The 26,160-nt window shown below is 52.2% G+C and overlaps 1 protein-coding gene across 19 annotated transcripts in view; it reads right to left on the reverse strand.

Moving 5' to 3' along the window:
• Positions 1 to 2,145: 2,145 nt before the first annotated feature.
• Plekha6 (pleckstrin homology domain containing A6) overlaps positions 2,146 to 26,160 on the reverse strand; it is a 142,939-nt gene continuing 118,924 nt past the window's right edge. For 13 of the 19 annotated variants that reach the window (XM_048809746.1, XM_048809739.1, XM_015483909.2 and 10 more), the window contains 15 exons: positions 25,484 to 25,552; positions 24,202 to 24,282; positions 23,779 to 23,928; positions 22,895 to 22,990; positions 21,293 to 21,404; positions 20,591 to 20,730; positions 19,555 to 19,704; positions 18,120 to 18,249; positions 17,833 to 17,939; positions 13,765 to 13,941; positions 12,955 to 13,122; positions 12,754 to 12,887; positions 12,129 to 12,274; positions 6,833 to 6,956; positions 2,146 to 5,865 (listed from right to left, as the gene is read on the reverse strand). In XM_048809746.1, coding sequence (XP_048665703.1) covers positions 6,841 to 6,956; positions 12,129 to 12,274; positions 12,754 to 12,887; positions 12,955 to 13,122; positions 13,765 to 13,941; positions 17,833 to 17,939; positions 18,120 to 18,249; positions 19,555 to 19,704; positions 20,591 to 20,730; positions 21,293 to 21,404; positions 22,895 to 22,990; positions 23,779 to 23,928; positions 24,202 to 24,282; positions 25,484 to 25,552 — 1,776 coding nt within the window. In that variant the 3' untranslated portion in view covers positions 2,146 to 5,865; positions 6,833 to 6,840. The remainder of the gene's footprint in view (positions 5,866 to 6,832; positions 6,957 to 12,128; positions 12,275 to 12,753; positions 12,888 to 12,954; positions 13,123 to 13,764; positions 13,942 to 17,832; positions 17,940 to 18,119; positions 18,250 to 19,554; positions 19,705 to 20,590; positions 20,731 to 21,292; positions 21,405 to 22,894; positions 22,991 to 23,778; positions 23,929 to 24,201; positions 24,283 to 25,483; positions 25,553 to 26,160) is intronic. The other 6 variants (XM_048809747.1, XM_015483904.2, XM_048809741.1 and 3 more) reach the window with 5 other exon arrangements.

Here is a 26,160-nt window from a genome sequence, read left to right on the forward strand (position 1 = left end):
TTTTGGAAATCTGTGTGTTGCTGTCACCAAAGGCCGGGAAGAGTTTTGCCCTCTTAGTTGTTGATACCTAAGGCTCTCTTGCAAATGGCCAAAATGCCCCCTAGGGGGCGGTCTGACTCAGACTGAAACCCCTGGTAAGTGGAGAGGTTGGGCTCTAAGGTCAAAGCACCTAGGTTCCGTCCCAACTCCATGAGGCCTTGGGCATTCTATTTACCCTTTCCAAGCCTCAGTCCCTGGGGCAAGAATAGCACCAATTACTTAGAGAAATGGGAGGATTGGTGGGTACCTACATGTGAGGCACATAGAACTGATACCTGGCAAGTGGGAGACACTTAATAAGCCATTGTTATTACTATTATAGTATAATTACTATTGCTGTTTATTAATTCACCATTAATACACTGTGCCATGAAAGACTTCTCTCTTCTCAAATTAGGGTTCTGGGTGTTCCCACAGGGGTATAGAGCAGCAGCTAGGAACCCTCCAACCTCTACTCCCAGCCATGGGCCCATCTATGAACCCAGGAGAACTGGACCCTCTCGGTTCTCTGGGCACTGGAGCTGAGCCCAGAGGGCCTTATCCACAGCCCACCTCTTCAGAAAGGAGTATACCAGTCCTGGGGAGGGCTGGGGGAGCTCCCTGGGGGAGCTCCCTGGGGCTCGGGGTACAGACCAAGCAGGGAAAGGACACCTCAGAGGACTCTCAGCCAGCTCTGATGAAGTCTTCTTCCCGTGAAGGTGGACTTGGAAAACATTTGTCCCACACCACCACCACGGCTCCCTCACGGTTGTAAGTGAATTTGAGCTTTCAAAGGGTTTTCCATCTGTTTCCTCATTTGACATTCTCGAGGGCTCTTCAAGATGGTGGCTGATATCTTCCTCTTCCAGGAAAACTGAAGAGCAGCAGGACCAGGAGCAGAACGCCACACGCCTTCTCAGGTCACCTCACACGGCAGCGCGCCCATTCCACAGGGTAGCTGGCAAGGAGGGGCGGGGCGGGGCTGCCCCTGGTGGCCTGCCTGCCCCTCAGGGTCATGGTCATGGTGTTCCGGAGCACCACTCCTTAAAGGGCCTGTTGGTAGCTGCTCTTTCATTTGCATTTCCTGACTGTTGACCCCTATTAGAAACCTCAGTCTGGCTTATGGGGATCGGGGACAGAAGGTGGAACTGGTAGGACCTGCTGCTGGCACAATCTCATCTGATCCAGGAGAAGAGAGCTGCTGGCTGGGGACACAGTGACGTTCATGGGGCTCAGTGACCTCCTGTCCAAGCCCCTGCTGCTGGCTCTACCAGGTGGGGACTGCAGATAGAGGCTTGGAGCCCCCGTAAAGTGCCAAGTTCTCCAAGGTGTCTATCTTGAGCCTACCTCTGGTCCCCGATTCATAAAGGAATCATCAGGATTTACAGCTCCCCTGGGGATGCTCAGAAACCCACAATATGAACGCCCACTCTGCTGGGGGTTTAGGGTGACAACAGGTGTCCAGAACTCGGCGTCAGCCGTCGAAGTCAAACCAACCAAAATCAGGAATCAGGGGAAGTTTGCCTTGCAACTCTTATTTTCAGACATCCGGCCTAGGCCTGGCACTACCCGGGGCTCCTTCTCCTCTCCACCGTCCACCACATAGAATTTACCAGGCTTCTTGACTCATTCTGTAGAGTACACACTGAGAAACCACTAAACACCTGCAAGGGATGGAGGCCTGGTAAGAACAGGGGTGATCTTCTGGTATTCCCCCAAACTGTACACCACCCCCACCCCAAAGCAGCTGTGTGAGGCACCGTGTAGACTGAGGAAGGCTAGCAATTCACTTTCTTCTCCGACCTTCCTACCTTGACTCAGAGACAAATCAAGGAAGGCACCTGAGCCTGAAGCATTTGATACACCTCAGCACAAGCCCCGATCTAGGGTCACCTGATTTGAAACGATGACACTGATGTCAGTACAGACCACTATTCCCCCGCTTGAGGGGAGAGGGCACTCTTCCAGAACCCTGGGATTCTGCCTGTGAGGTAAGTTGAGGAGCGCAGACAGAAGCCTGGGGACGAGGGTGGACAGGCTTCCAGTCCATCCCAGCCCCTCAGCTCTGCCCCCTTTTCCTAGACACTGAAGCCAGCACGGATAGGGAATGGACACGCACACCATGTGTACAAACCATTCATTTTATTTCCTGTTGTTTATACAAACTTGCAAGATACAAATGCAAAACTCATAGGTATTCTCCAGTGCCTAAATCTATTAAGAATTCTGCTGAAAAGAGGGAACAAGCTCTCACCTATTTCAGTCAGGGCGAAATAGACAGATGCTATTTCAGCTAGCCAGATGCTAAGGGGGTGCTACAGCCGTTTGGTCCCGACAGAGATGCCCTCTGTTTATCTAACCTTAACTCTTCATCTAAGGTCACTTTAATACTAAATAAAGACACTGAGATCATAAATTTCCTTGCATGGTTTATTTTCTAATACTAGGCAAATCAAATTGGCCCCAATATGTGCATAAATAGATATATGTGTATGTATATATATTTATATATTATATTTTTCCTTAGTTTTAAGAGCTGCCAGGTGGAGGGTGCCTAAGGGGTAAGGAAGTCGTTCCATCTTGCTGTAGTCAGCCCTGCCCCAAGAACATGCCTCTTGCAAAGGCAGAAGAGCTCGTGCACAGCTTTGCAACCTCAGAAAATTCTTTAAAGTGACAGTAGCAGTATTCGAGTGCAGCCTCTTGGTTATTGATCAGGGAGGTACTGTGCTAATTGGGAAGGCCCTAGATGGGTAACCAGAGCTTCCCCAGGACGGTCACTCAGCCCTGGGTCTCCATCTGGGCTCTGTTCGTTCATAGCAAGATGCTCTGAGCTGGGAACAGAGTGCCAGCAAGTGCCACAGTTGGAGGTTGGGCTTCAACGCTGGCCAAGAGCTCTGTGCAAAATCCCAAAACTCTCGTTTTTAGATCTGGACAAAAACTCCCATCCTGCCCAAATCCTTGCAAGGCAAAAGCCTCCTTGCTCATTTTGACAGTCACCAAGCAGTTTGGAAGGCTGAGCTGGCAGAGTTCAGGGTCTCAGCAGCAGCCTGCTAGAGCCCAGGGGGTTTCTTGGGTAAGGCTGAGATGTCCCATGGTCCGCTGGACCCTCCCCAGCAAGGAAGGTGATTTCACAGTCTGGATGCCAGACCGAGGTGTCACCCCTAAGAACAGCCTCCAAGGAAAAAGGTCACAGAGGGAGACAGATGCCATAGACGTGACCCAGAACAGGGAGGGACCAAAGTGTAGGAGTTCAAGGAACTTGAATGTGTCTGCAATAAAGAGCCAGGAATGGCACAGAGCCACCTCCTCTGGGCTTTGCACATAGCATGGGTCCATCGATGACCTCCTTAGTGCCATTGAGCACAGGCTGCCACAAAACTGCTTGCCCTTTCCAGCAGAGCATGGAGGGGAGGGAGATGGTCCAGGAGCCCAGCTGAGGAGGGTGCGCCTGTGTGGGAGTCCATTTGTGCATACAACTGTAAACATTTCCCTCAAGAGGATTCACACACCCGACGACCCTTGGTGCGCCATGGAGAGTTGACAGTGTCATCCTTTAGACAGGACATCCGAAGGGAATGCCCTGCTCTGGCAAGGTGCTCTCCAGGGAGCTGTGGGGGCCAGCCCTTTGCCGACTGGGGGACGGGAAAGAAGGGAGCTGTCAGGGGAAGAGGGAAGGGCATTCGATTGGGACCTAGGGCAGTCCCCTCACATCACCGGCAAACCCATTCAGACATTGCACATTTTGAAAATAGATTTGCTTTTTAAACAAAAGCATAAAATAGATCTGTCTTAAAATAAGTCTTTTCTCTCCCCTTCTTTGGATCAAAAAGGCAAGGGGGGTTAGCCCTGACATGCTAGGAAATGGTGCGGAGAGAAAATGGGCCTAGGCAGGAGCCAAGGAAAGGACTGACATCTAAACAAACATGTCACATAGATACCTCCAACATGTATCATCTCCATCAAACATATATTAAGGCATGTAAAGCAACATAAAGAGCCAGCTTTGTGAAATAATGGGAAAAGAGGTGGCAGAGTTGCGATGTAATTTCTTGGTATCTTCCTTGTATTTCTTTAAAAAAAAATATAGGAGACAGAGGGGAAGGCATGGAGGGAAGGCCTAAAAAATCTGTTTCTTACAGAAGGAGGAGCATGTGGGCCAAGAGGGTGATCTGGAAGCTAATCCCACCTGCCAGTCTGTAAGAGAGAAAGGACAGATCTGGAGTGCTTGATCTGCAAAGATAGGAACATAGCCAAGGAGCCTATTCAAAAAGCCTGCTAGAAGTAAAGCTAGGGGAGGATCCTCCCAGTCTGTCGACCCTCAGAAGCCCAAGAATTTTCTAAGCACCTAGAACAGTGCCTAAACAGTACATAAAAGGTGCTCGATCAATATTTGTTGAATGAATGGTCATCTTTACTTGCATATGAACCAGTAACTGTCCCAGCCATGAAGGAGTGGAGAGGAATTGGTGGAGATGAAGGAGTTGTTCGTGGGGCTGCTGCAGGTCAGGCTGAAGTCTCTGGGCAGCAGCTCTGGCAGAGAAGGCTCAGGGGCAGGTGACTTCCGTTTGCCCTCTCTCCCTCCTCCCTGGCTACATTCATCTCAAGGTGGGTGGAGCAGAAGAAGAATGTTTTGCTTCTGCCAATCCCCAACCGCCTCACTGGTAGGTGGATTTTAAGAGTCCAGCCTCCACTGACTCTCCTCTGGGACCTCTGGGGAAAATACTCAGCTGGACCATAGAACTTTCTAGGCGGGATGGGACAAGAAACTAGCTAGCTAAGGCCCCAAGGCTGACCACACCCTACACAGGACAGGTTCTTCCCTCTGCCCAATCCCAGGAGGGAGAGGCAGACAGCGGGTCCTGACCCAGGAAGAATCATCTCTCAGGCTGCCACTCCCCGACTCCCCTTCACCACATGCCCTGGTCCCACACAAGCACCCCAGCTGAGACACCACACGTGTCCTGTTGGTGGGTCCTCCTGGGGCCCTGATGCTCCTGGGGATGAGGTGGAGGTGCAGAGATGACCGTCTGGCCCTACACTCAGCACTAAGAGGAGCCTCCGCTGTGGAGAAGCCAAACCTGACTCACCTTCCCATTTTCCTCCGTCCCCATTGCCTGTGAATACATCCTCCTACCCCCTTCCCCGTTCTCTGAGGATCTCTCCCTTCCTCGCTGCCTCCTTCCCAACCTGCTCTCAGACATGCACACACCTGCTGTTCTCTCTCACAGCCAGCACTGACCCCTCTGGGAGCCCAGGAGCCTCTCCCCATCTCTCCTCCTCTTGTCTTTGGCTCAAGCAGGGTGACTGGTCTCCACCAAACCCCAAGAAGTCCCAACAGCGGAGATGTGTCAAAGCCTTGTGCACAGTTGGGGCAGGCGGGGAGGGGGATGATGACAGCTGCTGTCCTTGGTGCTGAGCAGGGCTCCAAGAGGCAGAGGGTCCACCTCCTCTTCACCTCTGGTCTTCACCTAAGATGGCTAAGGGTCCACTCTCCACCGGGGTGCACTCTCCATCAGGGAATGTGCCAGGAGGGCCACCATGATGTCAGCCAGGGCCAGGATGGGGCTCCCTGCAACTCGGGTATCAGAGAGGATGCACTTCCACAGCGCTGTCCAGGCCCCGCGTGACCACGGCACGAGTGGCTAGGGTCTCAGGGCGAGGCGCCACAGGTGCGAGACCAAGGCATCCGCGCTCCTCGTGGCAGCAGCCCCGACCCCGTTCTGGCTCCGGTGGCATTCCCATGGGCTTCCGGGGGCAGAGTGGGGAGCCAGGGCCTCCATGGGCAGAGGACGCTTCAGAAGGTGGCCCTGGGGAGCTTCACAGCATTGGCCTCGGCCAGGGCTTGCACTAGAGAAGAGAGAAACAGGGTGAGAAGGGAAACGCAGAGCGGCAGCGCCTCCAGCCAATCTCCTCGGGCAGAAAGGAGCCCTGGCACAGACACCTGCTGGAGCCTGCCCACCCTCAGCCCCGGGGAGGGCGCTCTGGAGAGGAGGTCTCTTCCACTTGCCTGATGTGAGTGGCCATGCTAGGGGCAGGGAAGGGCACCAGCCCTGGGCTGTGGCTACCAGGGGCATTTTCATTCACAGTAAGATTGGGACATGGAGACATGGGACAGCTTCTGGGGGCTTGTGAGGGTTCTGTGGCAGGATTGCCATGGATCTCAGTAGATGGAAGGCTGGCTGGCTGGTGGGAGGAGGGTGGTGGGATAGGAGAGGGGCATGGGGTGGGGGGCATAGGGGCAGGGGTATGGAGTAGGGACATAGGAGTGGGGGTGTAAGGGCAGGGAGAGAAGAGGTGAGGGAGCAGAGGAATGGGAATCAGGGGTGGGAGATATAAGGTGGGACACGGGGCAGAAACAGAGGTGAGAGGTGTGGGATGGGGAATGGAGGTGGGAGGTTAGGGGCAGGAGGAGTAGAGGCGAGGGTGATGGGGTGGGGGAACAAGGTGGGGGTACAAGGTGGGGGCACAGGGTGTGGGGAAACAGGTGGAGGTACAGGGATGGGGTGCCAGGGAAGTGCCTTCCCCCATAGCAGATGGGCGAGTCTCAGCGCCATCCCTTCTGCTTTTGGAGAAGCGAAGCCGACGGGCGTCACCTCCTCCAAGAAGCAGCCTCGCCAGCAGCCTGCAGCCAGCACTGCCCGGGTCGCCACGCAGGTGGCTCAAGCAGATGGAGGGAGGGACGATGAACACGGGGCTCTGGGATGGGGAGAAGCAATGCAGGGTGGGATGGGTGGGAAGGGGGCTTTGTGGGGTGATGGGAGGGGCCTACCCATTCCCTGGGGGTGGGGGTGAAGGACAGTAGAAAAGTGCTTACGTCAGAGCTCAGACCCGCATGGTAAGGCTGCTGTCGGCGCCCCGTGGGCATTCAGACGACAGGGGGTTGGCTGGTGGAGTCGGGGAGGCAGGGGAGGTGGGAGGGCTTGGGGTGGCACATTGCACTGGAAACAGAAATGAACAGGGGAGTGAATAGGGGCGGAGGGACAGGGGCGAGGCTGGGGACCCAGAGCAAGCAAGGCCCTTCCTCAGGCAGGGAGCAAGGCGGGCAGCAAGCAGAGAGAGAGAGAGCCGGGCTTGGGAGCTTGCTCAAGCTGAGGCAAAGCTGTCCTTGTTCCCAGGGTGCCGAGGAGCAGAGCGAGGCCCTAGAGGAGACCTGGCCAAATCCAGGCTCTGCTAAGAACCAGTGTGACTGTGGGTGAGGCTGGGCCCTCTCTGGGCCAAAGGCTCCCTTCCCATCCACACAGTGGGAGGGTCACATACCTCTCCACCATTGTGCAGTGAGAAAGAGGATGAGGCGCTTTATATATGGTGGCATCACTAAAGATAATGATTCATAGTGCAGTAAAATCACAATAATCCAAACCGTCAGAGCAGATATAGAAGAGAAAGGACCACCATGGCAATCAGTTCCATGAACCTGACATTTTCTGATTGATAGGCTGAAAGCAAGGTCTGCCTAGACATGGTGGGAGGCTCAGAAACGCACTCCCTGCAACCACCTGAGACCCTCACTGCATCAACAGGTGAAGGCGAACTGCAGTCCACCCTTGAATACGTCGCAAAGTTGGAAATGGTGATGTTTGGATTAATGAGATTCTACTCTATTATCATTATCATTCCATGTCGAGAACAGCAAAGTGGAAGGAGAGTCATATCCCTGGGGACAAGCTCTATGCAGTCACCAGAACCTCACGCATCCTCAGTGTAGGAGGATGGCAGAGAACATGTCCCCGCTTGGGCTCAGAGAAGAACCAGACCTCAGCCAGGGTCACACTGCATTTCCACCAAGAGGGATGCAATGCTGAATGGAACCCAGTCCCTTGCTCCCCACCCCGGCCTGGACCTCATCAGCTTCCTGACCTCTGGGCAAAGGAAAGGGCCATTGTAGCTCTCGCTACTGCAGAGCTGCCCTTAGCCACGTGTGTGCATGACCCAACGTAGCTCTCACAGGGAGTTTGTGCCTACATGCCATCCACAGCTTGGGTCTGGGACTTGGCAACACCATACAGTTACACTCCTTCCACACAATTCAGATATGGGAATGTCTGTGCACGTCCAAGCCCGTGTCCTTCCATGTGACCCAACACACAGTTGTAACACCATGTACAAATGCATTCACAAATGCTTCCAAACATCCATTTGCGCGCATATTCACATCACTGATCCCATGATAAGTTATCTCAACTCTGACAGCCAAAACCTAAACAACTAAGCAAGGAATCTCTTTTCTTTTTTTAAAATTTTATTTTTTACTTGTAGTTGGACACAATACCTTTATTTCACTTATTTATTTTTACGTGGTGCTGAGGATCGATCAAACCCAGGGTCTCGCACGTGCGAGGTGAGCGCTCTACCGCTGAGCCACAACCCCAGCCCAGGAATCTTTTTTTTTTTTTTTTTTAACTTTTTTGTTACTGGGAATTGAACCCAGGAGTGCTTTACCACTGAGCTATATTCCCAGCCTTTTCTGTTTTTTCTTTTGAGACAGGGTCTTGCTAAGTTGTTGAGGGTCTTACTAAATTGCAGACGCTGACCTCAAATTTGCAATCCTCCTGTCTCAGCCTCCTGAGTTGCTGGGATTATAGGTGTGCACCACCCAGCAGGCAAGGAGTATCTCAAGGGAACCAAGTAGATGTTACCATGTACATGCAAATGGGGTTCTTATAATTGACTCCTAGGAGAGCCTGACAGAGTCCAGTTTCTTTTTTTTTTTTTTTTGTGGAAGAAACAAGGCCAAAAGAAATNCTTTTCTTTTTTTTTTTGATGGAGTTGCGGGGGGCTACCAGGGATTGAATCCAGGGGCACCAGACCACTGAGCCACATCCCCAGCCCTATTTTGTATTTCATTTAGAGACAATGTCTCACTGAGTTGCTTAGCACCTCACTTTTGCTGAGGCTGGCTTTGAACTTGTAATCCTCCTGCCTCAGCCTTCCGAGCTGCTAGGATTACAGATGTGTGCCACCATACCGGACCAGTTACTCTTATTTATACACAATTCCAGTAGGTGTTGTCTTGCTGGGGTTTTGGCTTGTAGATTAGAACCAGAAAATTGGAAGAGAGAGAGAGAGAGCGAGCGCACAGTTGAGAGCCTCATGGAATCTGCAAGAAGGTACAACTGAAGAGTGAAACTCTTTTGTAAAAAGTAAACATAATAACTTTAAAAATGTAACAGGGGAACACTTTGCATGGCTACAAATAGATTTAGAACAGCCCCTAAGAGCATCCCTTTAATAGAGGAATAAGGAAAATAAGGATATTTACAATGATATGAAATGAAGAAGAAAAGTTAATGGTGTAAATATAACCTTTTTAAGAAGGCAGAAAAATGCTAAATCTGTACTAGAAATATATATATCAAAATAGTTAAAATTCCTCTGTGTGGCCAATATGTACTGGACAGATGGAATAGTACAATGTGTGTAGTACTAAGTTCCACATCCAAGCATAGAAGACTAGTTGCATCACATCCAGGAGACTGGCTGGCTCTCATCTTGCATAGACACATGATCACAATCTTGTAATACATACAGTACACAGCGTATACCCCAACAGGTTTCATCATTGTGCTGCACAAAAAGCCAATCACACATAAATACATGCACTCGCAAACTATGACCTCCACTTGTATATGGTACACTCACGTGCAACCACCACTTGTAAAAAAACGATTTTCCACCCAACACCTAGGGACGTTTTCCACACACATATTCACATCACACACTTCTCTATTTGCACTTCTCTATTTGTACTTCTCTATTTGCACTCAAACATTCCCTCCACCCACACGCTGCACATTCTGAATACACACAAATACACACGTCCATAAACATTCCAGACACAGACGCTGCACACGATGGGCCACACGCACAAACTCTGAAATACCACACCTTCTCACGTAGCACACACCTGACTCTGCATACTGGGAGGAGCTGCAAACATGACAACACTCATCACCAAAGACACTACCCGTGCTGCACCCCCACAATCAGGCACAGGTGTCTGCTGCTCACTGTCCTAGCAACCTGTACCCAGTTCTCCATTCCCGCCACCGTGTCCTGGTCATGAACCTAATGCCCACGCTGCATGTGCCCAGGACCAGCCCTTGCTCTGGGGGATCTGGGCCACAGGCCAGGATTGGTGGGGACAGTGAGCTAGGTCTGAGGTCTGGCCCTACCACAGCCATTTTTCACATAGTTGGGGTTTTGGCAAAAGCAAGTTGACCATTTGCTTTCAGCACACAGACCCTGAAATGTAAGCCCATGTGTGTGGAGGGGGAAATCGGATAGGCTGGGTGGGTTTGTTTTCACAGAACCCTGGGCTGGGGAGCTGCAGCAGAGAGAGCCGGGGGGCTGAGACAGGGCAGAGTGGGGTTTTCAACAGCATTGTGTGCTCTGCCCTCTGGAAACAGGAAGTTGCCTTTTGCCCAGAGCATGTGGAATTTGATCTTGGGTCAAGTTCATTTTGCAGCTAAACTACAGGAAGGTTCAACAGAGGCCTCCCTGCTTGCAGACAAACTGGTTCTGCTGCCTTTTGGCTGCAGGAAGGCGCTCCAAAGCCATCCTTCTCCTCCCCTCAGCTCTGGCCCAGCAGACAGCCTGTCCCTGAAGTACCTGGGGGCCTTCCCTGGCTACCCAGCCAAAACTTCTCTCTTTTTGCGGGGGTGGAGTACTGGGGATTGAACCCAAGGGCACTTAATCACTGAGCCATATCCCCAGCGCCCCACCCCTGGCCTTTTAAAAAAATTTTAGATATAGGTTCTCACTAGATGGCTTACAGCCTTGCTAAGTTGCTGAGATTGACTTTGAACTTGTGATCCTCCTGCCTCAGCCTCCTGAGCTGCTGGGATTACGGGCATGAGCCACCACACCTGGCTCATCCTAACCTGACAGGCAGATTCTTCCTTAAGGCTTACTTAAATACCTTTTGTTGTGGCCTGAAACCCTCTGATTTCTGAAAATAGCCATATTTAAAATAATTAGAAAACCAACAAGTGGTTCCCATTTTGACGCCAGTGATTGCTATTTTCAACTACTCCCACCAGTGTCACTAACACCACTAACACTATCACGGCTACGACCGCTGGCTGGCATTTATTGAGTGCTAGGTGCCAGGCACACCTCGCTTCTGACCCTCATGCTGCCTGAACTGAGGTAGGCATTTTGATTTGGGTTTCACAGATGAGGAAACAGCCTCGGAGCACCAGAATTGGAGCCCTTCTTAATCACCAACCGGAACCTCCCTCCTTGCCTCCGTGTCCCTTGCCACGATTCTCATCTGCTTATTTCCTGTGTCCTGCCCAGACTGCTGTAACGGTGGCCTGCACAGCAGTCCCACTCTCCTGTACCAGTCACCTCAAGCCACAGCTCCCTCCTGACTGGGGCCTTCAAGGTTCGCTTTGTCTGGAAGGGGACAGTCTCCAGTCTACGTGACTTGCTACTCTCTGTCCTCCACCTTTACCCTCCCATTCATACAGAACTGACTTCCTTCTTCAAAGCCTGATCACACCCTCATCTGTTCTGGGATACTGTCTGCAGCTAACCAAAAGCTAATCCTGGTGACTTCGCCCCTATCACGTCTAGCTGGGACCTTTGTAAGGGTTGAAGTCACTTCCTCATCCTCACCTTTTCTTGGCAGGAAACTGGGTTTGGTCAGCAGCCAAGGAGGTGATTATATGACTTTCCACTCCTTGACTGCTTCTCTGTGTAAAAATTCTTCTGTTTTATTCTTCCTATTTGCATTTAGCAAGAACAGGCAGGGAAAGGATATGACGCTTTTTTCCCCAACTGGCAAACACCTCTCCCATCAAGCTGCATGATCACTCCTCTCTGTGCCTTTACCTGACCTGCCCAGGCAGAATGGCCCCTGTGCTCCTGCTGGCCTCTGACCACTCCTCCATGAACTGGCTCAGAGGATCATCAGCAACGCCAGCCCCTTTCCACTCCCCTGGGCCTAGCACAGTACCTGGTGCTCAATAAATGCTCACCCTCACCTTGGGGAACATCTCCTTAGCCTCCTACCTCTGTCCCTGCCCCCCTTGCAGCTCAGCACTTCCTCCCCTACACCTGGTCAGCTGGTCTCCCTGGTGGAGCGAGCGAGGCCCAGCCCCTCTCACCAGACAGCATGCGGCCCCTGCGGGAGGCCTCGGTCGCCAGGGCGCAGGAGATTTCAATCCGCTTCTCCTGCTCCTGCAGCTGGCTCTCTGAGTCCTGGGGCACGTCCACAGAGTCCCCCTCGCCGACGGGCACCACGTTCTGCATACTGAAGAGGCACAGACACACAGACATGGAGGGAGGGACAGCATGGTCCAATTGGCTTGGGGTGGCCTGCAGGCTGAGGTTGGTGGGCAGGGCCAGGGGCCTTCGAGGATGTAGCCTCTGGTGCCCAGCAAGGCTGTCCCTAGGAGTGAGTGGGACCCTGGCAAAACAGTTGGGACCCCTGCCTCGATGTTTTCAACTGAATTCAAAGGTTCAAGTGAACACTTAGGGCAGCCTTGAGGGGAAAAGAAGTCAACAGAGGGCAACCCTTCATGGTATGTGTGTGAACCCCGCGGGCCTTTCGAGGGCCCCACAGCAGCATCCTGGCCCCTGCGAGATTCCTGAGTCCGGCCCGCTGCCTCGAGCCACGGCTTCCATTTGCTCTACCCTGGGAGGCTCAGTGCCCCCATGACATCTAGTGCCCCAGGTATTCTCGGTGCCAGGGAGGGCAGAGGCAGTGGAGCTCCACCCAGACCTGCTCACCTGGATTTGGCAATGAGCGTCTTGATCCTTTCCACCTTCTTCTGCTTCTCCTTCAACTCCTCGGGGCTCAGGGGAGTGTCGGGTTCCAGGTCAATGTACCGTTCAGGGATGAGGACTTTGTCTGGGGTAGAGAGCTGTGGAGACACTGGGGTCACCCCTTTGATCTGCTCCCAGGGTCTCCCCGCTGGGGGCTCCACCCACCTCCTTATTGATGTCCACATCGTAGTGCTGGGGCTCCAGCTCCATTTTCCGAAGCCGGGCAATTTCCTCCCGTGGCGTCTCATAGGCCTGGCCACCAGGCTCCTCTGCCCGCAGGGCTGCCTCCAGGTTGGAGATGTCCACCTCATGGATGCTGCGGTGACGGCGCACCTAGGGGACAGCCCTGTGGTGACCATCACTGCTACTTATGCCTCCAGGTAGCTCTAACCACACCTAGATCCTCACTGTCCTTGACCAGTGCACATTTGATCTGACTGCCACCTCATGGGTCCCACCGTCCTCCACTGCAGAGCCTTCTCCCTTCCCTTCTGTTTTCCCAAAGCCTGCCCACCTACAAGGTCTCATCCACATCTCTTGTCAATACTAGCCACTCCCAACCCTGCTGTCTCCTGTCTTCACATGTGTTAAAAGGCTTTGAATGACACGACTTGATCTGTGAACTGCATTGCTACGGTGCCTGTCTTCAGGATGCCCAGATCTATGCTAAGCACATAGAAGAGTCTCCAGAAATGTGCCCTAATGGTGCCCTAGTGGTGGATTCTCCACTAGCTGAACTTTGCATAATTTATTTCAACAAAAATAATCATTTTATGCATTATTTTTCTTTAAAGGTAAACAGGAAACATTCTGCCCTGTGGTGAGAAGCCTCCCCCCAGTTATCCCAGGAGCCTGGCTTGGGTTCTCTCAGCTTCCCCTCTCCCCAACCTTCCTGGCACAGGCTGGCCGTGGCCTGAGAGCTGGCAGTGTGGGTAGCTGCCAGGCTTGGGCCTGTGGGGGCAGGGAGCACAGTACCACTTTGTAGGCAGGTCGGGTGCTGGGCTCAGGGGCAGGGCTGGCTGGGAGCTGCAGGCTTCTCCGCTTCTCCTTCATGGAGCCACTCTGGTGCCTCCGCATGCGGTCGATCTGCTCCTCCACGCTCATCTTGACCTTGCCCTCACCTGGGAACACGGCACTCTTGGGGCGCTCCTGCTGCAGTGGGGAAATAAGGCTCAGACAGGTGCTTCACCTCCTGCCCAGGTTTCCCTTCTATGGGAAGCCTGACTACAGTGGTCCCCAAAAGACAGGCCAAGCCGGGCACAGTGGCACACACCTGTAATCCCAATGGCTTGGGAGACTGGTAAATTCAAAGCTAGCCTCAGCCACTTATCGAGGCACTCAGCGACTCAGTGAGACCCTGTCTCTAAATAAAATACAAAATAGGGCTGGGGATGTGGCTCAGTGCTGGAGTGCCCCTGAGTTCAATTCCTAGTACCAAAAAAAAAAAAAAAGGAAAAAGTCCTAACCCCTGATACGTGAATATAACTTTACTTGAAGTATAAATCATTGTGAATCAGAGCAGCCCCATGTCCAATAACAGGTATCCTCATAAGAGACAGGAAAGAGAAGAGGAGAAGATGGGAAGATGCAGGCAGAGATCAGAGTGACCCACCTACATGAAAAGAAATGCCAGGCACTGTCAGCAATACCCACAGGCCAGAAGAGAGGCCCAGAGCAGATTCTCTCTCGAAGCCTCCAGAAGGAACCAGTCCTAACCAGTCCTGCCAACACTTGATGTTGGACTTCACATAAATGAAAGAATAAATTTCTATTTTTTTTAAAGTTTGTAAAATATTTTATATTTTTTCATTTGTTCTAATTAGTTGTACGTGACAGTAGACGGCATTCTGACACATCATACATAAATGGAGTGTAACTTCTCGTTTGTCTGGTTGTGCATGATGTAGAGTTAAATTTCTACGGTTTTTTTCTTTCTTTTTTTTAATGTTTTTATTTGTAGATGAACCCAATACCTTTATTTATTTATTTTTTATGTGGTGCTGAGGATCGAACCCAGTGCCTCACACATGCTGGGCAAGTGCTCTGCCACTGAGCCACAACCCCAGCCCCTCCATGGTTTTAAGTCACCCAGTAAGTGGTAGTTTGCTCCTGGAGCCCTAGAAAATTAGCACAGATTTTAGGTGCTAGGAAATGGATGCTATTGTAAAAACAAAACAAAACCAACAACAAAATAATAAAAATGTGGAAGAAACTTAGAAACTGGATAATGGGTAGCGGCTGAACAAATTTTGAGGTAAATGATAGAAAAAGCCTAGATTTCCTTAAAGAGATGACTGGTAGACATAGAAACTTTGATGAAGATTCTGGTGAGGGTGTAGAAGAAATGAAGAGAAGAGAAAGCTTCTGTTGACTTTAGGTGTAGATGGACACAACACAATGCCTTTTTATTTTTATGTGATGCTGAGGATCGAACCCGGGTCCCGCCCGCGCTAGGTGAGCGTTCTACCGCTGAGCCACAATCCCAGCCCCTTCGGTTGACTTTAGAGAATACAAGTTGGTAGAAAATGGAGGTGTTTTGGAGAAGTCTCGCAAGGAAATGAGGAACAAATTATTGGAAAGTAGAGGAAAGGACATCTTTGTTACAAAGTGGCAGGAACTCCGCTGATTTGTATCCTGTTGTTGAGTGGAGAGCAGAACTTATAAGTGATCCCCAGCAAAGTGGTGAGGGTGTGGCCTGATTATCTTTGCACTTGTGATAAAATGAGAGAAGAAAGAGATTAATTGAAGGAGGAGATAAATAAATCTGCACTTTATTATTTGGGAGGTTCTCACTTAAATTAGGAAAATTCCCTGTTGGAAAAGTATTGCCAAGGCAATCAGGGGCTGGGGTTGTGGCTCAGTGGCAAAACGCCTGCCTTTGAACATGTGAGGCACTGGGTTCGATCCTCAGCACCACATAAAAATAAATAAATAAAATAAAGATATTATGTCCATGTATAACTAAAAAATATTTTAAAAGAAAGAAAGGCAATCAAAGATGTGGTTGGACAAGACTTAGCTGAAGAGATTAGGTGTGGGACTCATGAATCCAATCCATCATCTCAGAAACCAGAATCAGAGATGGGATTATCCAGAAAGGATCTCTAGAGTCTTCTAGCAGCATGGATCTCCTTGAAATATCCAGGAGTCTACCTGTGCTTTTGAGAATGTTGTATCAGCAAACATACTTGCTAGTGTGTAACAAAAGAGAGAGAAAAGATGTGGGGGATGTCAGATCTCTGGGATCCTACAGGTAGGAAATAGGCTGATAGAGCTCCTTGGCCACAAACTTGTGCCAAGAAAAAGGAAGAAGAAGCCAGGTGCGGCACAGGCCCTGAGATCCCAGCACCTTGGGAGGCTGAGGCAGGAGGATTGCAAAGTTTGAGCCAGACTAGGCAACTTAGCAAAATACTGTCTCAAAATAAAAATAAGTAGGGCTAGAATGCAGATAGTGGTAGAACACTCTGGGTTTAATCCCTAGATCTCTCTCTCTCTCTCTCTCTCTCTCTCTCACACACACACACACACACACACATACACACACACACACACACACGCACACACACACGCATACACACACACAGGAATACTGACTTAAAAGCAAACTAGAGGGGCCAGCCTAGCAGCAAAGGTGGACAGAACCCTCATCAATACAGAGGGAAGGCTAGCGAGCCACAGATCATTCTCAGGCCTTAAAACCTAACAGGGGCAGGGAGTGTAGCTTGATGACAGAGGGCTGGCCTAGCATGCACAAGGCCCTGACCCCTAGCACTGAAAAATACATGCGACATACATGCATACCTACTGGAATTTTCCTTGTTGGATTTCAGACTTACTTGGGACTAGTAATTCCTTTATTCCTTTTAATTTCTCCTTTTGGGGACAGGAATGACTACCTTTTACCTGTCCCATTATTTATTGTGTTTTGGAAGCTGATTAGCTTATTTCTAGCTTCACAGGAAGACAGGAATTTTGCCCCAAGATTGATTATATTATTGTGTTTCACACATACTTGATAATCAAGATGACTTAGATGGTGAAATTGGGACTTCTGAGCTAATGATATTTAGATGAGATTCTAGACTTAGAGTTGATGCCATGAGTGGATATTTTTGGGGATATAGGAATGGATGGATTTTGCAAGTGGAATGGCATAAAACTTGGGAGTACAGTTGTTGAATAGTAGCCTTCCTAAAACATGCCTAAGCATTAACCCTCAATACGTGACTACGATCTTATTTGTTTGTTGTTGTTGTGGTACCGGGGGATTGAACTCGGAGGGGCTTAACCACTGAGCCCACATCCTCATCCTTTTTTAAACTATTTTATTTAGAGCCAGGGTCTCGCTAAGTTGCTGAGGCTGGCTTTAAACTCACGATCCTCCTACAACCTTATTTGGAAATAGGTCTCTGCAGACATAATTAAGAATCTGAAGATGAGATCATTATAAATTAGGGTGAACCTTAAATCCAATGGTAGGTGTCCTTCTAAGATATAGAAAAAGAGACACCCAGAGGAGAAAGTGACATGGAGACAGAGGCTGGACTAATGTGTCCACAAGAGAAGGAAACGAAGGATTGCCAGGAGCCACCATAAACTAGGGGAAGGGTATAGTGTAGAATGGACTGTTCCTTACAGTGTCCAAGGTACTGACACCTTGACTGGAGACTCTGGCCTCCACACTGAGAGAATACACTTATCTTGTCTTATACTACTTCATGTGCGTTTTTCAAATTCCCAGCAGCCCTAGGGAACGAATGCCCTGCCTTGGGTCAGCACATTTGACTGTGACCTCTGGTTTTTGCCACTTTTCCTCTATTTTATTTCACCAATGGCATGTTATAATTTCATTAGGAATTATATTTATTATGTCCATCTTCCCTGTCCCTTGACATGTCTTCCTAAAGGGGATCTTGCTCTACACCTTTCTCCCCTAGCCCTAGATTTTTGGAACAGTAATGGAAGATGGTGGACGCTCACAGCCCTGGGCTCATAGACCAGCACAGACCCACACCAGCTCTGAGAGTCAGGTCATGGACTCACCCTGGAGGACAGTCCATTGGCAAGTCCATTGGCTGTTCTCCTCACCACCGCTGATGGGGCCAACTCTTCATCTGCAGGTGACTTTGTCCGAGGGGGCACAATGCCAACTGCAGGGAGGCAAGAGTAGCCGTGGGCCTCATGCCGAGCAGGAAGGCAGGGAGGCTCAGTCTCACTCGAAGCAGGCTACAGGCCCAGCTGGGTAAGCGCTCTCTTCAGGTCTAAATGAGCCTCCAGGCTCCTCTCCCACCCTTAGCCTTACCTCTGGGGGAAGATGTCCCAGAAAGTACCTTTGTTGAGAGCTGCCTGCTTCTCTGCCTCCACCTCTTGTCTGGTGGGCACAAGGCTGATATCTCTGGGGGTGTCCAGGGGTGATGTTTGGTGAGGGTCTTTCTTGCTCTGCTCATAACTTGCCTTGGGCTGGGGAGGAAGAACGAGAAGGTGGTTGACAATAGAGTGGCTGCTGGGAATTTGGCCCCCAGTGACACTTCTTTATTTTGCAATGGTTGGAGCTCAAACTCGTAAGACACAGGGAACAGGGAGATTCTATGTGTGCCAGTTGGGGAGTGGCCACGACGCACCGGAGATTCCTCTCCATGCATCTTCAGGCTGATCAACCTGGGGCCATCTTGGGGAATAAGCACTTAGGGCCTCCAAAAGGGCTTATTAAGGTGCATAGAGAGGCCCTCAAACTGACCAGTTGTCATGACAAGTTCTAAGCAGCACAGACTTGCTGTGAGCCAGGGTCAAGGAATGGCCAGCGGAGGGGGCTGCAAAGCCTAGGGTCTCTGAGGAATCTGAAGATTCCACTTAAGACTGTGGCAAACAGAACCCAGTGGGCCTGGGTACTAGGATTCTGGGGGAAGGAAAGGGGCATTAGTTATGGGCTCACAGAATCATGAGGCTAGAAGGGACCTCGGATATCATCTGAGCCACCTCCTCCCATTGTACAGTGAATAATCCAAGTCTCAGTGAGTAGAATTTGGAAAGACCAGGCTAAGGGTCAGAGACCTCAGCTCTAGCCCAACTGGAAAGCATGGGTAAGATCCATCCCCTTTCTTTGCCCGTCAAATACAGGTAACATTACCTGCTTTGTGCACCTCACTGTGAACTCTCAAGAGTTACACAAATTACACGGAACCGAGCTTAGATGAGCACATGGATTTCCAATTTTAGGCACAGATGTCTTACCACATGACCTCTTCCAAGCCTAATGCCCATCTCCTGGATCTTGGCTAGGAATCCAGGTGAGAGAAGAGGCTCAATTAGGGGAGAAGAGGGCCCGTATAGGAGCTCAGACCCAAAGAAGACGAGACGTGACAGAGGCAGAAAGGAAACACAAAAGGCTGGCTCTGAGGTGGACAGGGACTAAAATGGCACTGGGGGTGAGTGTTGCTCAATTTCCTTTGGTGGGTCGTGTTGGTAGGGAGTGGGGCATGATGACATCAGCGTTGACAACCTTTGTTGCCTGTGAGCCTGGGGTCAGAGTGGGGCAGCACCTCATTTCCCCACCGTCCACAGAGAACAAAAAGGGGAAAGGTGACCTGTGACTCTCAAGATATTTTCTTTATCCCAGAGTCCAATGGGGTAGGGCCTAGTGGTAATTGAGCTTTGGAAAAATGAGTGAGGAAAACAACCCCCGGGGCCTTGCATTGACCCCTGGCCTTGGCCCTCTGCCCTGTTCTCCCCTGTCCCCACCCTCCAGAACCCAAGGGTGCTGGGTACCTGACCCCTGGCTGTCTCGCCACTGTGGTGCCAGGAAGGGGAGTTGGGGTATGGCCAGAAGCGGCTCTCGCTAGGGAGTGGAGGGACGGTGGGAGGAGACTCCAGGGGAACGTAGGCTTTGGGGAGGGGAGGCCGAGGTGGGCCAGGTTCCTGTGTCAGAGAAGCCAGAGCATTAGGAGGAGCAAGAGCAGCCACTGTGAGAGCAGGAGAGAAGAGCATTAGCAGGAGCCAGACGTCACCATTACAGGAAATGCAGGATGGGCCCAGGACCTGGGGATCCCTCCCCGGGCCTAGAAAGAGCGCCAGCTCCACAGCGGAAGCTCCACCTGGCCTTCGAGGCCCTCCTCAACCGAGTCCCCACCCGCCCGCCACTCCCCCGACTCCCACTTTTTCTCCAGAGCTCTCCCCTCACTCCCCTCACTCCCCTCCCTTTGTTTCTGCCATCTCTCCTGCCACAACACCTCTTCCTTGTTCCTCTACCTTTCCAAACGCTCACTGGCCTAGTCGAAGTTCCACCTGCCTTTGGTTCCCTCCCTTCTTTTGGAGTATCAGAGCATCTACAGTCTGAACCCCAGGGCTCAATACCAAGATTGTCCCTGTAGGATGCTGGGCTCCCCGAGTGAAATGGGGGAACCTGGGTCATCATGAGTATCTTCCCGAGAGGGCCTGATCCCCTCCCTGGCTGCCCAGAGATCTCATGAGCACTTGCTGATTGACCAGGAAACCGCTTCCCACACCGACCCTGCACCCGGCCACCCCCAGAACACTCCCGGGTTTGCCTGCTGGTCAAGTGCAGGGGATGGTTGCTAACTATCCTGGTGCTCAGGAAGCCGAAAGGGGGCTGAGGAGGAAATGAGAGCAGATGCAGAGGAAGGCCACACGACCAGCTGTGAGAGTGACCCCCTTAGAGAAAGGGCCAAAGCACTGGGATTGGAGCCTCTGCGGAAGAGATGGGCACCGACTTTGTGCGACTTTAGGGAAATGAGGATGTGCCCCTCCCTCCCCTGCCTACCTGTGCTCCATCTCTTCAGCTTACCTCATTGGACCCCGGCTTGGTGGGGGACCCCTGAGAGCCAGACACCAGTGAAAAGGGGCTCAGGGGGCTGGTGAGGCTGGCGGAACTGAGAGGGCTGGCTGGGCTGTTGGAGCTGTAGGTGGCTGAAGGGCCGAGTCCTCCTGCGGGGGGGAAACGGAAGGGGAGAGAGGTGAGGCATGGAGCAGAGGCGGGGCCTGCTGTGTACATGGGGGATGCGGGAGGAGGAGGGAAACCCAAGGCTGAGATGTGAGAGGGAGGACCATCCAGCCCTGCTGCAAGAGACTTACTAGAGGTGGCTGGGATCACAGGCTGGCTGTCAAGAGGGGCCCTGAGCAAGGAGAGGTGGTAGATGGAGCTAACACTGTGGCCTCCAAGGTGTCAAAAAAGCCAGCCTGAGGGCCCAGGGCTCAAAGAAAGCACTAGAGGAGAGGTCACCAGTGGGCCCAGGTGGGGTCAGGGAGGCTCAGGGGTGCTTTGACCTTTCCTGGGGAGGATTGTAGGGCATCTGGGTCAGCAGGGTCTCTGAGTGGTCTCCCTAGCGGATAAGGGAGCCCAGCCTACCACCCTAGGATTCAGGGGAAGATTCTGGAACCCTGAGAAGGTCCCCGCTGGCTCTGAGCACAGAGTGAGATGGCAGGTGTGAGTGGAGGCCAGAATCGCTGGAGCACTTCTACAGAAGCACGAGGCCCAGGAGGCTCCCACCTCTGTGTTTGGCGGTATCCGTGCCCCGGGAAGGGTTATTCTTCCGCAGCCCCTCCATCACATCCTGGATCCTCCAGATCTCCTTCTGGATTTGCCGGTTGAGCACCTCATTCTGAAACAATTGCAGAGTGGGTCAAAGGAAATAGCTCTAAGGGGTGTCTGTCCCTGCCCTCATCCCCAGCCCAGAGCCCTGGACCAGCACCTCTCTGGACTCACAGGAGGCAGCAGCCCTGCCTGCACGGGCATGCGCACACAACCTCTCCCACGTGGGCCTCCTTCTCATGGGAAGCCTTTGATTCTTTGGCTTGCGTCAAACTGTGTTCCCAGAATTGCCAGAGCCTCAGAACCAAGAGTAACAATCGACCCTTCTGAGCTCCCCCATGGCGCATCAGAGTGGTCTGAGAGCGATGCCGCCATATGTGGTAGCCTGTTTTCTGTGTGTTTTTCTTCACCTCCAAACAGTCCTTTTGTAACACCCTCACCCAACGCACCCTACAGCCATGGAGCACCCTCAGCGCAGGTTGTAACTGCAGAAGACGACAGCACCCCTCACGCCACATCACCTAGTACCAGGCGCCATGCCCAGGGCTTTGCACGAACCAGCTCATTCTGGCAGCACAACAGCTCTACATGGTAAGGGCGGCATTGCCCCATTTCAGAGATGAGGGGCCTAGCGCCCAGGACCATGTGGAGTGTAAGTGACATGCCCACCATTTGCATGTGGATCCAAAACTTGATCAGAAGCTGACCGCAACCCTGCTCCATTTCCTAAAACGTGCGTGTTCAGAGTGTGGCTTGCCCACAGGACGTGGGAGGACCTGGCTCTTCCCATCACCCTGCCCAGTAAGTGGGAGGGCAGGAGAGGTGAGTTTTGTTACCAGAAGGAAAATGGGGGAAAACAGAGTGTTAACTACATCAGGGGAACAGGGCTGGTAAAACTAGCCGGAGAAGGGACAGGGCCTGGACAGAAAAAAGACAGGAAGCAGAGAACAAGAGCTCCTCAAGGTCACTTGTCTGTCCTTCTGCCTGCAGACTGGCTGTTTCCAACCCAGCCCAGGCAGGAAAGCCTCATTCCTACGTAAACTCCTGCATAGGTCACTCCGGTTCTGCCCACTCTTCTTCTTCTTCTCTCTTTCTCTCTTTTTTTACATTTTATTTTAAAACAGTCTCTCACAAAGTTGCTGAGGCTGGCATTGAACTCATGATCCTTGATCCTTCTTCCTTAGCCTCCCTAGTCGCTGGGATTATAGGTGTGCGCCACTGAGCTTGGCTTCTGGCCACTCTTCCGACAGCATGGGAGACATTTCTATGTCTGTGTTTTAAATCCTTTGTCATAGAACACTCTAGATCTGACCTAAGTCTCCATGCTTTGGCATTAGCTCCTTCCCCTGTGAGTTGGTGGGAATAAAGAAGAAACCCACATTATGTTCACCCCGAAACTCAAGAGTCTGTTACAAGTGGTCTTTAGTTTCAAGACCAGCTCCTTAAGTCTCTGAAGTCACTGAAGAGAGAAAGGAGACAGCTTTGGTCTCTTCTGCCCAAAAGGACCACGGAAGACCTAGCGTGCATCCCAGCCCTGTCTGCTCAGGGGCCCTTCTTCACCTGGATGTCCAAGTTGAGCTGCTCCCAGAGGTCATCGTGCAGGGCGGAGACCTCGGACTCGAGGTTCTCGTACTCCACGGTGCTGTTGGTCAGCGCCTGTAAGACAGAGGGGGTGGGCTGAAAAAGCGGCCTCCATCAAGGCCTCCCTCCTTGCCCTGTGACGGGACCAGGGTACCTGAAGTCTGAGGCCTGGGTAGGGGGACACAGAGGAACAGAAGGTGAGGGGCACAAGGCAGAGACATTTTGATGACAGCCAACACTAGCCTTACAGGAGGGACTGGGGCACATCCCACAAGAAACAAAGCTGATCCTTCTAGGCATGTGGCCAGGCAGAGAGGGGCTAATCACTTCTGCACTCTCCTCTTCTCCCCAGGGTGGGGGACCAGGAGTGGTGGGCAAAGAGGAAAGGGCCTGGGAGAGGGTGTGTGTTCCCTGGAACTTAGACACACTCCTCTTTTCTGGGCCACATTTGCCTGGGGCCTTTGCTGCTGCTTCTCAAAGTCATCATTATCCAAACAGCCTGTGCTGGAGGCTCTACCCTGTACGCACTGGGAGAGGACAGAACCACAGCCAATCCTCCAGTGCGGCTTCTCCAAGCCAGAGAACAGAAGTAGGCAGCAGAGGCATTGGAGCAACCAAGGAAATGATCAACCCTCCACTTGAGGTTGTCCTGAAGGAATTCGGATACGGTTATGGCTGATGGGAAATAAATTCCTTTTCTAGGTGAAAACTATGGAATGAATGGACTGGTATACTTGTCGCAAGGCAGAGTTAGGGTCTTTGCTAATGCCCCTCTTGGGTGGGAGCAATTGGATTTTGCCCTCCAAGGATTAGGGTAGCACAGATGGATGGTGAGGGGCACCCAGACCCCACTCCCAGGTTACCGTGGTCGCCTGAGACAGCTCCACCCGGATGTTGATCAGCTGGTTCTGTAGCGATTCCTTCTTGTGCAGTAGCTTCTCGGGATAGGCGGGCTGGCTCCCAAACATTTCCAGCTCCTGGTGGGTCCCCATCAAGGCACTTTCCAGGCTCTCCTGGAGAAAGTGGGAGAGTGACGTCAGCTGCCCCCGATAGCTCCTTTCTGGGGTTTGAACAGCAGAGGCCTAAGCCCTGGCCACTCAACCAGGCAGCTTAGCAGAGGTTGCCTTCCCCCTGGGTATGGTCCCTAGGAGGAGACCCTCAGCAGTTCCGGAAATGAGTGGGACAGGAGTGTAAAGAAGGACAAAGCTTCACGGGCTCAGTAAGGATGGAGACAACAAACCAAAGTTCCTGCCCGCCGTCCCCTCCAGGCCACCTCAGGCTCTTACCTTTTCTGCTCGGAGCTGCTGCACCAGCCGGTCCTGCTCCCTCACCACCTTGTTCTGCTCACACAACTTGCCCAGCAGCTTCTGGGGGCCCAGAGTAGGGGGAGGGGAGGGAGAAAGAAGGGGATGAAGGACACGATTTGATGGGAACCTTGGAACTGGGCTGGCAGGGCCTGGCCTCTGGATACCGCCTCCTTTCCCCTGCTGAGGAACCCTGAGCCTTTGCCTCAACCTCGAAGGCTTCCAGGAAGAGGAGGGTCTCCATGTTGGAAGGGGAGATGTACTTATTCTCTGAGGAAGAGGGTCAGGTTGCAGGGGGCCGGGAGGCCCGAGAGCCCCATTTTAGATGCCCACACCCCCATTTTCCAGCAGGAGAGCAATTCAGAGAAGACTGTGGCTTCACCTCCCCAGCAGGATGGGAAGGGCAGCAGGTGTGGGCGTAAGCAGTCTGAGAGAAAGCAGAGCAGTGTCAACTGGCCCCTCAGTCCCACGGGAAGCCCCTGCTCTCTCATCCTGAGACCCTGGGGCCCCTGTGAGCTCTGACCCTTGCCTGGCTGGAACCTCTCCTGGGTCCGCTGCTCAGATCCCCTGCCTGAGCAGGGCCAGCAGCATAGAGACAAGTTGGGCTAAATCCCTCTTCTGGAAAGACTTGTGCTCTCCACATCCACTTAGGCCACTCATCGGATCCCTTCCTCTGAGCCAAATCTTGCCCTCTGGGCCTTTGACCTTCAAGGCCCAGCTCCCAGCTACCTGTTGTGCTCCTGACCTACCACCTCAGATGGCCTCACATCCCCCATCTCTGAGGAAACTATTATTGGTCCTTTCAGTAACTGAATCTCTATTGCCACCTCCTGCGGCTGGTGTCTCCAACTGCCTGAAGCCCCCTGAGGGCCAGAGCAGGTGTATTCTTTCTAGTTACCTGTCGGGGCTAGCACCTTGCTGGGCCCAGAGCAGACTGACTGACATAACTCTCAACAAGGCCTGCTGGACTGCTCCCAGCAGGTCCCACTGCTACAGACCAGCAGACCTGGAGCTCAGCGGGGAAATGCATGGCGCCCGCATGGGAGGGAAGGGGGAGTCAGTGGTAAGATCTAGAAAAGAAGGGGGATGAGGAGGCAGGTCGAATGCTGTGTCTGTAGCGAGGGAGGACATGAGTCAAATGTATGAAGAGCCACCAGGAGGAGCAAGAGATGGATGGAGAAAAAGCCCCAGAGAGGAAGGAGGATGAGGACGAGAGCAGGAGGTGGCTGCAGTGGACAGAGGGAGCAGGGAGAGCTGCCCTTACATCCGTGTCTTGCTCGTTTAACTTGAAGGTGTGGAGGCCGTCCCGGAACACTTCTGGGTACGGAGGGACCTGCAGGAACACGAGGTGGTTACTGCAGCAGGGTTGGCTGAAGGCGTGCAGGCTGACACCACAATCCTGCTCCGTTCCTGCCACACACTGTGGTCCGTCACCTCGGTGGCTTCCGTTCTGGGGCTCTGAGCTAATTCTCTGTCCCCTGGCTGGGGAGCCTGTGATGGCGCAGTCTAGACTCATCCCAGTTGTCCTTGGCTGACTCTGGAGAGACCAGACATCTGCTGGACTCGGACTCTGCATCTCCTCTGCCCTCAGCTCTGGGATTCGCTGCTGTGGGTGCGACAGAGCTCCCAGTAGCTGGCTAGTAACAACCCCTCCACTGTGTGTGGTGACAGGACAGGCAGCACGGTGGGAGTGAACACTGGGAACACTTTAGAACGGTTACCCCAGGGCTGGGGATAGAGCTCAGTCGGTAGAGTGCGTGCCTCGCATGCACAAGGCCCTGGGTTGGATTCCCCAGCACCACACACAAAAAAACAAATAAATAAAAAAGAATTGTTACCCTAGTACTGAACACTAATCACAGGCCTTGACTGGCAAGAATCTAGAAGCCTCTCTGGATTCAGCTAATACTTCTCAGCCTTGATGACATGGCAGGTGACTAC

The sequence above is a fragment of the Marmota marmota genome, unplaced genomic scaffold (assembly GCF_001458135.2).
Source record: "Marmota marmota marmota unplaced genomic scaffold, marMar, whole genome shotgun sequence".
In the NCBI taxonomy this organism is placed as follows: Eukaryota; Metazoa; Chordata; class Mammalia; order Rodentia; family Sciuridae; genus Marmota; species Marmota marmota.